The sequence below is a fragment of the Papaver somniferum genome, chromosome 4 (assembly GCF_003573695.1).
Source record: "Papaver somniferum cultivar HN1 chromosome 4, ASM357369v1, whole genome shotgun sequence".
Taxonomy (NCBI): domain Eukaryota; kingdom Viridiplantae; phylum Streptophyta; class Magnoliopsida; order Ranunculales; family Papaveraceae; genus Papaver; species Papaver somniferum.
In genome coordinates this window covers 59,156,039-59,168,058 of record NC_039361.1, presented here as the reverse complement: position 1 = coordinate 59,168,058, position 12,020 = coordinate 59,156,039, and the positions used below count along the sequence as shown (strand labels likewise).

Genomic DNA, 12,020 nt, shown 5'->3' with positions numbered 1-12,020 from the left:
AGTGAGAAGGAAAAAAAAATCGAGAAAGAAGGAGAAAATAAAGAAGAAGAAAAATCTTGAAGAAACGTACCCGCTCAAGATATCATGAGAAATTATGAAGACCGATATGTTTTCTCTATCTCATTGTATTGAGAAGAGTAAGAATAATTTTATATTTATAGTGTTTTGATTATAATGTATTACAAGTAATAAAAACTAATTACAGTAACCATTCTAAATACAGCAACTATCCTAAATATAGAAGTTACTTGGAATATACACCAAGTAATGACCTTTATGCATATATTTCCTTCTAACATATTCCTTTATAAGTTGTGCACTGTATAAATAATAGAAATAGTTAACAATGAAAGAATACATACTGTCTAAGCAAGACAATGGAATCTATTGAGGAAAGTCTCACCAATCAGCAGCCTTCTGCAATGCTTCAGTATATATATTTTTCGTAGTACTGCTGACAGAAGTCTTTTATCTCACGTGCATCACAGTTTTTTAAAGTGGGTTCATATTCTTGAAAGTAAGTGACAGAGAGCTCATGACGCAGCTTAAAAAAGTAACATACGTCGCGCAAAAGATTTCTTGGCTCATCAGACTGATTAATTCTAACTGTGGGTTTGGTGCTTGATTGCGCTTACGTACCAAAAAATTGGATACATTTTTGGAAACAACAACGTCGTTCTCCTGTTTCTAATTTGAACTTCACAGAGATAGAGCAGGTTTATTTTTCTCACAACACCTATATTTCTAAGTGATGGTAATTGATGGTGTTTTTCAGCAAGGTAATAGGCACTGACAGTGTCCTGAAGTACAAAAGTCATGGTAAATCTACTGAGATGACTGAAACCTATGCTGCTCTCCCTCTAGCATTCTGTTTTTATGCACGGTCTCCATATATGAAACCTGAGTCACCTGACACAATGTAAATAGTAGGTACTCAAGCATACAATTCATTAATTGCTTCTGCTTCTGGTTGTATGATACTACTTTTGACAGCTAATCTTCCAAAGTCATTAAGAGTACAAAAAATGAAAAGTAATGTGATAACAAATATGCTAATAGTGAATTCTTAATTGTAGAAGTACATGATCAATAGAATAGGAGAACTCTCACCTTTTATAGACGCTCTAGAAGTGCAGTTTTATATTGGGGAACACACCGCGACCACTTGCAGTTGGATCCAACCTGTGAGCTTTCTCATAAGCATAAAATCAACCTATTCATGATACCAAAACTTATATGATCAGTTATTCCAAACAATGCTTAAAAAAATGTTAATCCAAAGATTCCAAACAATAATAATAAAGAGTAACCCCAAAAGCAACTATGAGGACACTAATTAGTTCATTTTCTAGATGATAACACAGTAACATAGTCCGACATTAGTTCTCTGCATGGCCCTATGCATCATATTTTATATTCCAACATCATATCCTTTTATATCTTGATCTTTATTCTCTGAAATTTCTTTTATGTGAGCATCACTATTTCCAGAAATCAACACATCCATCAATTCATTATGTAAAGTTCGATCACATGGTGTTTTGGGTAATTCTAACCCATACCAATCTGATCTCTACATCATGGGCATTAACCGACCATATATTGTTGGAACACCCAACCCATAGAATTATAGTCAAGCCTTCACTTGTTTGTCGATGTAATCTGCATGCAAATAATCCTGCATGGTAACCTCCTTACGATTTTCCTATGGTTGATGTGAATTTAATGCTATTAATTTGGGTTGATTTTGATCTATTTAAGGAAACTGATAGAGTGAAATGACAGAGTTAGCAAAGTTTAACGTCTTTTTATACTCCAAAAGAACATATCGCTTGGGAAGTGATGTACCCTTTCTCGTAGTGGAAGTGAAAAAGTGTCTTTGAAAATTTCTTTTTCCGAAAGGTTTCAACGTGAGAACTGAAGACGTAAACAGTCATGCGTTAGTTGGGAAGATTTTTATGGAAAGATAACGGCGATGAGGCTTCACCAAATTCAAGAGCAATTGTAGTGTCGACATGTGGTGTTTTTGGGGTCTTTATTATAAAGAAAGATCGTTCACAGCAGGGAAAAATGATTGAACAGATAAAAAGGGATTGCGGCCAACTATTTCCTCCTTTTCTTACCTAACTTCTTGGACGACAGCATAAGCAGTACAATCTACACGGCCCACTTGTATCTTCGGCCCAACAAGAAAAAAAAAAACCTTATAACTATCATTATTAGGCCCATTCCAATAATTTTAATAAATTATTTCTTTTTCTTACGAAGTGATATTACTAACCAAACTCGCTATTATATATTAACTCACGATACTGTTATAGTAAGGCTACGGTACGAATAGTGTATACACTACTAATTAATTAACACAAGCTAGTGAACTAACTACTAACTTTGAAAGTGAAGGTTGAAAGCAAAGGAAACATTTCATTCTGAAGTTTTATTTCTTCTTACATCCAAAAAATACAAGCTGCTCGGCTATTTATAGCAAATATGAAGGGCTAATACATGGACACGTGCTAGCAGTACTTATAGCTCAGGCTATTGATAATTATCACAAGTTTAGGCGGTTTTATCTTAGCCGCAAAGTAATCCAGTAAAAACTGGAATGTTCACGATAGTCAAAAGAGATGAGGAGGTGAGAATTCTCTCGAATGCACTGGAGTAATTTTGGGTGGAGATAAAATGGTGGGCCATCCTTTATCTCATGCTTACATAACACTCCCCGTTGGACCACCATTTCTAAGATGTTGCCTCATTAAAACCTTGCCGGTAAAACCCAGTAGGACAAAACCCGGACGAAGGAAAAAGAGTACAACAAAAGTCTTAGAACGGTGTTGGACACGCGTATGCTGCCTCGTTAAAACCTTGACAAGGAAAACCCAGTGGGACAAAACCTTGGCGAAGGAAAAAGAGTACAGCGCGTTATAGTCCAAAGCTCCCCCTGAACAAAACCTTCATTAATTTGTCTGCTTGTACATGTGGCGCATTCCGATTCCATATACCAACTTCCGAAAAAATTTAGTCGGCAGAGACTTGGTGAATAGATCAGCATAATTCTCACATGATTGTATCTTCTGGATATCAATCTCGTTATTTTTTCTGGAGGTGGTGAGAATAAAATAATTTCGGTGAAATGTGCTTTATTCTATCACCCTTTATGTAGCCTTCCTTCATTTGTACCATGCACGCCGAGTTGTCCTCACAAATTGTTATTGGCACACTGGTTATGGAAGCCAGACTGCAAGAGCTTCTGATGTGTTCGATTAATGACCGCAACCATACACATTCTCTACTTGTTTCGTGGAGAGCAATTATCTCGGAGTGATTCGAGGAAGTAGCTGGGATGCTCTGCTTACAGGAACGCCATGAGATTGCAGTACCGCCAACGGTAAAAACGTACCCTGTCTGAGAGATTCCTTTGTGCGGATCTGATAGATATCTAGCATCCGTATATCCTGTTATCTGTGCACAGTCTAAAGAATCTTTCGAGTAGAACAAACCCATGTTAGTAGTACCACGAAGGTAACGGAAAATCTGTTTTACCCCTGTCCAATGTCTTTTTGTTGGCGAAGAACTATACCTGGCTAGTAAATTTACTGCAAAAGAAATATCGGGCCTGGTACATTGAGCTAAATATAATAAAGCCCCAATTGCACTTAAGTATGGTACTTCCGGACCAAGAAGTGCTTCATCCTCCTCTTTAGGACGAAATTGATCTCTTTTAGGATCAAGAGATCTAACAACCATTGGGGTGCTAAGAGGATATGCTTCGTCCATCTTAAATCGTTTCAAGATTTTCTCTGTGTAAGTGGATTGATGGACAAGAACTCCACTCTCATAATGCTCAAGTTGGAGGCCAAGATAAAATTTTGTTTTACCGAGATCTTTCATCTCGAACTTCTTCTTTAAGCATTCAATCGCTCTGGAGAGTTCATCAGGAGTTCCAATCAAATTGGTGTCATCTACATATACAACTATTATTGTAATTCCAGATTCTGTCTTTTTAATAAATACACATGGGAAAATAGGATTGTTTACATATCCCTCTTTTATTAGGTATTCACTGAGGTGATTATACCACATTCGCCCGGATTGTTTCAATCCATATAGAGCTCTATTTAATTTTAGTGAATACATATGACGTGGTTTCCCTTCAGGTAATTTGAATCCTTCCGGAAGTTTCATATAAATATATGTATCTAGCTTGCCATATAGATACGCAGTGACCACGTCCATTAGATGCATGTCAAACCTTCCATAGACTGCCAGACTAATTAAATATCGAAAGGTAATTGCATCCATAACAGGGGAGTATGTCTCTTCATAGTCAATACCAGGTTTCTGTAGGAAACCCTTTGCCACTAGTCGTGCTTTATAGCGAACGACTTCATTTCTCTCATTACGCTTTCTTACAAACACCCATTTGTAATCTACAGGATTCACATTTTCTGGTGTCTGTATTGGGCGCCCAAAAACGTTGCGTTTAGAGAGAGATTCCAATTCATCTTGGATTGCCACTTTCCATTTAGGCCAGTCGTCTCTTTGTCGACATTATTCTATAGAGTGTGGTTCAATATCATCATTATCTGTGGCGATTTCAGTAGCTACTGAGAATGAAAATATATCGTCGACAATTATTGTATTACGATCCCACACTTCTCTGTCGCATGCATAATTTATGGAAATTTCCTCATTCACAGGTACCTGTGTCTTAGAGGAGACTTTATTCTCTTCAGGAGGTTCATCAGAAAAAGTGGATCGTTCTTTGATTGTCTCTTCAGGAGCACTATCTGTAGCCTCTTCAGGAGCACTACCTTTGATTCAGACAGATTGGCTCTTCCTCTTTCGAGGGACATAATCTTTTGAACCAATTGGTCGTCCACGCTGCAGGCGTGGCTTTGATGACTCGTTTGCCGCTGAGCTCCCAATTTGTCCCGTCGGTACATCAATCCGAGCTGGAGCATTTCTAGCAGGCACATAGGATTTTGTAATTCGACCAGTATCAGTAAATGCATCAGGCATTTGGTTTGCAATATTTTGCAGATGTATAATCTTTTGCACCTCAATTTCAGATTGATTAGTGCAAGGGTCAAGATGAGACATACTTGGTGTGTACCAAGATATTTCACGCCGTTCTTTTGACGGCTTATCATCTCCCTCTAACGGCGGGAAAAGTGTCTCATCAAAATGACAATATGAAAATCTAGTTGTAAAGACATCACCTGTTAAAGGCTCTAAATACCTTATAATAGACGGTGAATCAAAACCAACATAAATACCAACGCGACGTTGTTGACCAAATTTAGTGCGTTGTGGTGGTGCAATAGACACATAAACAGCACAACCAAAGACACGTAAGTGCGAAATATCTGGTTGCTTCCCCAGGACAAGTTGTAGAGGGGAGTATTGATGGCTAGCAGTTGGTCGAAGTCGGACTAAAGCCGCTGCGTGCAAAATAGCATGTCCCCATGCAGAAACTGGTAATTTAGTCCTCATAAGCATGGGTCGAGCAACCAACTGAAGATGCTTTATAAAAGACTCAGCTAATCCATTCTGAGTGTGCACATGTGCTACAGAATGCTCGACATCAATACCAACTGAAAGGCAATAAGCATCAAAATCCTTAGATGTAAATTCACTAGCGCCATCAAGCCGAATGGACTTAATAGGAAAGTCCGGAAAATGGGCTCGCAACCGAATAATTTGGGCAAGCAATCTGGCAAATGCAACATTACGTGTTGATAATAAGCAGACATGAGACCATCTAGCAGATGCGTCTATCAATACCATAAAGTATTGAAATGGTCCACAGTGTGGGTGGATAGGCCCACAAATGTCACCATGTATCCTCTGTATGAATGTTGGTGACTCAATAATAACTTTGGTTAAGGATGGTTTTATAACCAGTTTTCCTAGGGAACAAGCAACACAATTCATATCCTTACTTAACAAAAGTTTCTGGTTTTGTAACAGATGCCCATGAGCATTTTGTATTATTCTACTCATCATGGTAGAACCTGGGTGTCCAAGCCGGTCATGCCAAAGCTTGAATAATTCAGGGTCATTAAACTTCTGGTTAATGACAATATGAGATTCGACTATTAGAATTCTCGTAAGATATAACCCAGAAGAGATGGCCTTAATCCTCTCCACAACGTGCTTCTGGCACGAGGCAGATGAAGTAATATACAGGTACTCCATATTATGCTCATCCGCTGTTTCAAGGTGGTAACCATTACGCCGAATATCTTTAAAACTCAACAGATTCCTTTGGGATCTGGTAGAATATAAGGCGTCTTCAATAATTAATTTTGTACCACCTAATAGAATGATACACGCTCTTCCGGAGCCGTCTATCATATTACTCGAACCCGAAATGGTATTCACATTACCCTTAAACCTCTTCAAGGTTATAAAATATTTATGGGTTCGAAAAATTGTGTTTGTTGTTCCACTGTCAACTAAACAAACATCCCCATCGTCCATTTTAGATAGATTACTTCTGGAATCCATATCCTTTAACACAAATAGATGAGAGAAAATTAAACAACAATACTACCAAAATGTCCACTTATATTACACCAAAAAAATGTGGTATACATCACCAAAAAGAACACACCCAAAATTACAACAAGAGAAAAGAAAAAAAAAACATATAGAAAACACAAGGAAATATACTACAGGGCATAAGAAAGAAACAGTTCTACAGCTCATCAAAAGAAAACTGACTAGGCTCGCCACTTTCAAGGTCGACGAGATAATCAGATACATCTAAGTGGGTATCACTGGTACTGGGGGCACTGGCTTCAATTAAATTTGTCTCTATGTCTTCGGCAGGTCGCTTCAGGGACGCCTGATAGAGCCTAACAAAATGTTCCGGCGTACGACAGGTACGCTGCCAGTGATCAGTTAAGCCACACCGATAGCAAACACTTTTCTGAGGAGGTTGGCTAGAAGAACCCTTTCCCTTTTCTTGCTTCGGTTCCTTTGGTTCCGTAATTTTTAGCGGCCGTTGGTATGGCTGGTAACGGACACCCTTTCCTCGTTCATTTTTGTGGCCCCCACGTTGGTTTCCTTTACCATTTCCATGTTTGCCTTTGTTACCATGATTATTTCCTCGTCTAAAATGCGTAGCAGCGTGTGCTTCAGGCACCGCGGATGATAAAAACAGGACGAGCTTCATGGTTTCTTAACAAAATCTCATTATTCTGCTCTGCAATCAACAAACAGGAAATTAGCTCGGAATATTCTGTAAATTTACGCTCTCGATATTGCTGCTGCAGGAGCACATTCGAGGCATGAAAAGTTGTAAATGTTTTCTCTAACATTTGTTCGTCAGTGACATTTTCCCCGCACAATTTTAATGTCAAGGTAATTTTAAACAGAGCAGAATTATAAGCTGTCACTGATTGAAAATCTTGCAGCCGCAAGTTCAACCAATCATTCCGAGCTTTTGGAAGTATGACCAACTTCAGGTGGTCAAACCGTTTTTTCAGACAGTTCCATAAAGTAAATGGATCTTTAACTGTCAAATATTCCCTTTTCAAATCATCGTGGAGATGACGGCGAAGGAAAATTAGAACCGTAGCGCGGTCCTTGTTGGACGCATTGTTTCCTTCCGTAATGGTATGCCCGAGGCCTTTAGCTTCCAAATGAAGCTCGGCATCAAGTACCCAAGAAATATAATTATTTCCTGAGATATCGAGACCCGCGAATTCGAGTTTAGTTAGATTTTCCATTTAAGGAAAGTAGTAAAATAAACAACGACTACCTATACTCCCTTTAGTTTTAGCTGTTGAATGACAGCAACTTGACCGTCGACAGGCGAGCGATTCGTGCTGATAACGTCTTATGAAGTGATATTAATAACCAAACTCGCTATTATATATTAACTCACGATATTGATATAGTAAGGCTACATTACGAATAGTGTATACACTACTAATTAATTAACACAATCTACTGAACTAACTACTAACTTTGAAAGTGAAGGTTGAAAGTAAAGGAAACATTTCATTTCTGAAGTTTTGTTTCTTCTTATATCCAAAAAGTACAAGCTGCTCGGCTATTTATAACAAATATGAAGGGCTAATACATGGACACGTGCTAGCAGTACTTAGACCTCAGGCTATTGATACTTATCACAAGTTTAGGCGGTTTTATCTTAGCCGCAAAGTAATCCAGTAAAAACTGGAATGTTCACGATAGTCAAAAGAGGTGAGGAGGTGAGAATTCTCTCGAATGCACTGGAATAATTTTGGGTGGAAATAAAATGATGGGCCATCCTTTATCTCATGCTTACATAACACTTTTCTCTATTTTGTTTCTTTTCTTTTGTTTTGCTCTTAAGTCTGATTTCTTTTCTCCTCTCTAACGGCCACCTAGAGGTAATTAGTTAGATTCCTGTATATAAAAGTTGAACACGAATCAACTATCACAAGGTATAAATCCAGTTACACTTCTTACCAAAAGTTAATAAATCTAACCAACTATTTAAAGAAAAAATAATAATTAATATCCTCAAGTAAATGAAAAAACCATATTAATTTTTCTAAAAGACAAATTACCAAAATACCCTTCTAAAGCAAATTACAAAATCACCCTTTTAGTAAAAAAACAAAAATCCCCTTGAAATTGGGACGGATATTACATCTTCGATCAATTCTTTGAATGATAGGCTCGATCAACTAATTGATACTGAACGGAAGTATGACTTAGAAAGTAAAGAAAGAATTGCATCTTTAAGTATTGCTCTCAATGAACTTAATTGTCAATTTGATGAGGTTCAAGCATCTTCATGTTATTATTATGATGATGAGGATAGTAATGACGAGGAAATTGCTACACCGATTGAGCCTTATGATTATAATGATGTTTCTAGTTCAAATCCTAATAATGTTGATAATTATTCACCTATTCAAAAGGATGAGGATTTGACTAGGGATACCATTGTCTTAGATGGTGTAGTATATCATTGTGATTATAAATCCGAAGATGGATTAGAGGAAAGAGTTTATCCTGAGTCTAATGTTTTAGAGTCTAGCGATTCGGAAACAATATTCCTGCTGACGATTATAGAAATGTAGAACCACATGATTACAACCTAGAAAAAATAAAAGACCATTTTCCTAAATATATATGATAATTTAGAAATTAAGGAAATTGTGACTCGTTTATCCAAGGATATTGACAATTCTAAGTTTGGAGTTGGATATCATTCTCCCCGTAGTTTACCTTTGACTCTTACAAAGGTCCCTAATTTGGGACTTGACGTATGTGCCTCTACTATCTTAAGAGAATATCTTCATGCACGTTTTCCTGAACCTAGTTATGTCCAGAAAGAAACTCAATTGATAGAAACCCATCCTCTGGTTGGTGTGGTTAATCCGGTCCGTGATACCATAATTGACTTTGTTTTCCCACCACGATTTTATTTACCAAATATGGGAGTATCTGAATTTGAAATGTGTCATTATATAGTTTTTAGAACTAGACCTAATTTTAGGAAATTAGAATCGTCGATACATTTTCTTAAGAATGACCACCACTTCATTATGGTCAACTGTGTCAGTCAAATCTGACTGACTTAGAGGATCCACAATTATTTAGGTTAGCTTCTAAGTTCTTATTTTAGTTTTTTCAGACTCTGCGACCTGAACCTTCGGATCTTACCTTTGAACATCCCATGAAAATATTTTATTTAGACCATTTCATAGAGCCTAAACCCGAACCACAACTAGATGTAGTTGTCTTAAACAGGAAAGTAGACAAGGGTGTGCTTTATTTGTTCATTTTATTGGAATTCCTTTTATTTGTGTTAGATTTATTTGGTTTTGATGACCCACATAGGTTCCGATTATTGCTACATCATTTTATGTGGTGACTAATTCTACCGACGTCTGGCTGAAGACACTAAACTTAGCGCTTTATGGGAGGCAACCTATACATGGTGATATTAAGGTCCCTATGGAGGACCCTCCTCTTGTTGTACATTAGTGGAATTTTATTTTTGTTTTCTTTCTTACTCCCCATGGAAGGATTTCTACGCTTCATCCAGGTACTATCTTTCTGACTTATATCTTTATTGATTCAACTTGTTACTAATATTTTTGGTACTGCACTTTAATTTGAAACAGGACAATGTTAGATTTAAGTTTGGGGGTAAGGGAAAAACTTTTAGTTAGTTTTCAATTTAAAAAAATAAAATTCCAGATCTTAGAAATTTGTGCAAATTCAGGATGACACTAACCAGACTAAGTGGATGGAAAGATCTTGATTGTAGGAGTTGAGGAACCCAATAACAGAGTCTATTCATAAAAAGACCGAGTTCAGCAGCTGTTAGAATGGAATCATCACATTACGTTCTGTTTTTTTTTTAATTTATATGTTTTTCTAAGTGATTTGGTGGGGCATATGAATCGAATTGTTACCACTGCCGGGATGGAGTGGAGTGACTGAGTTACTAAAAAATAACAATAAAAAGACCAAACCAAATAACCAAACGGATAATAAAAAAAAAATTAACACTTGGATAGCAATACGCGTGTGTTCTCCCTATCTTCGTCGCCTAAACATGTGTGGAACGCATGATCCATGAGAATTACCATGTAATCTGCTGACAAGAATCATGCGCTTGGATTCAAAAGATCTAATCATGTCGTTAAATTTTTTTTCCGAAAAGTATAATATCGTTCAATAAAATCGACCGCTGGTTCCCTCGTATATGCCAGCTGAGTTGATATAGAATTAGGATTATCGACCGCTGGTTCCCTTGTATATGCCAACTGCGTTGATATTAGTCCAGACTAGTATCTCAGTCTATTAGGATATGATTCATCTTGGTAGTGGCCTTCAGATAGATATGGGAAACACCGTTAACCTTAGTCGACATTGTTGTAAACCATCTATCTTTATATCCATTTTCTGAATCTATTCATGTAATTTGTGTGATTCTGAATATTGATGTCCATAGTGCGACTATCTAACTAGAGCTCTGTCACTTATAAATGAATATGATTCGCATTAGGGTACTCCCTCCTGTAATCAATGAGAGTATGCCAACCAAGAAGATTCTTTAGTGTCATTCCTGGATTCTTCACAATTAGATAGGGTTTTGAGTAAAGGTTTTGTGGGTACACCTCTTGTAAACCCTCCCGAGACTATAACTTGGCCATTATAGCCACATAGGGGTTTAAATGCTTGTTGCACACGCTAAGTGCAACCGCGATGCCTGCGACAGTGAGTTAGAATTTTATTTTATAGATTAGATTTTCTCAAGGACTAGCAAAATATAGGTTTGGGGGTATTTGATAGACGCGTATTTGTGTCTTTATTAATCCCGATAATATATATTGTTGGTGCTTTATTTTATATTAATTCGGTTAGTTATTGTGTTTTGTAGGTGTTGATGGTGGATTTTAGTTTAGGGCTAAAATTGTAAAACCAGATTTAGTGTGCCGATATCCTACAAAGGGTAAGGCCATTTGACAAACGATGAGCGCAGAAATCCTCTCGTTTTATTTATTTGAAGTAATTCAATAAATATACAAAATTCACTCAGAATGGTGCATGTAGCAACAACCCAAATATTCTATGTATTTATAGCATTATCAATTAATGCATGATTAGCCTAGTGTTTCTTGTGCTGTTCCTAGACGATCTCTCATTATTAGCATGACATGACGACTAAGTGTTCACTCTCAGCAGAGTAACTTGAATCTCCAAGTGCTAATTTTGAGACATGCAAGAAATACTCGTACATGCTGCATCCTTCTCTGACAAAGATAATTTCGAATCGATACGCTTTAAACTCGATCGAACGTATTTAATTTCCTTAAGAAAAATCTGGACTGTCCATATCAGTCTCAGAAACGATCGCGACCACACAAGTTGGCCGCGCAATTTATCAAGCCTAGCCAAACCCTGGCAAGAGTAGGCGATTGACGTGATGACCACCGGTGGGCCCGCTTATGTCCTAGCCGGTCGAACATCACACGAACTCCTCCCATCACGTCAAATGC

The 12,020-nt window shown here is 37.4% G+C and overlaps 1 protein-coding gene across 1 annotated transcript; it reads right to left on the bottom strand.

Annotated features, from left to right (window-relative positions):
* Positions 1 to 6,703: 6,703 nt before the first annotated feature.
* LOC113272577 lies at positions 6,704 to 7,183 on the bottom strand. Its single transcript, XM_026522391.1, has one exon. The coding sequence runs from the start codon at positions 7,181 to 7,183 to the stop codon at positions 6,704 to 6,706; it is 480 nt and encodes a 159-aa protein (XP_026378176.1).
* Between the last annotated feature and the right edge of the window lie 4,837 nt (positions 7,184 to 12,020).

Bases quoted from the DNA above. Each gene is read 5' to 3' on its own strand.
- LOC113272577 (XM_026522391.1), bottom strand. From the start codon at position 7,183: ATGAAGCTCGTCCTGTTTTTATCATCCGCGGTGCCTGAAGCACACGCT.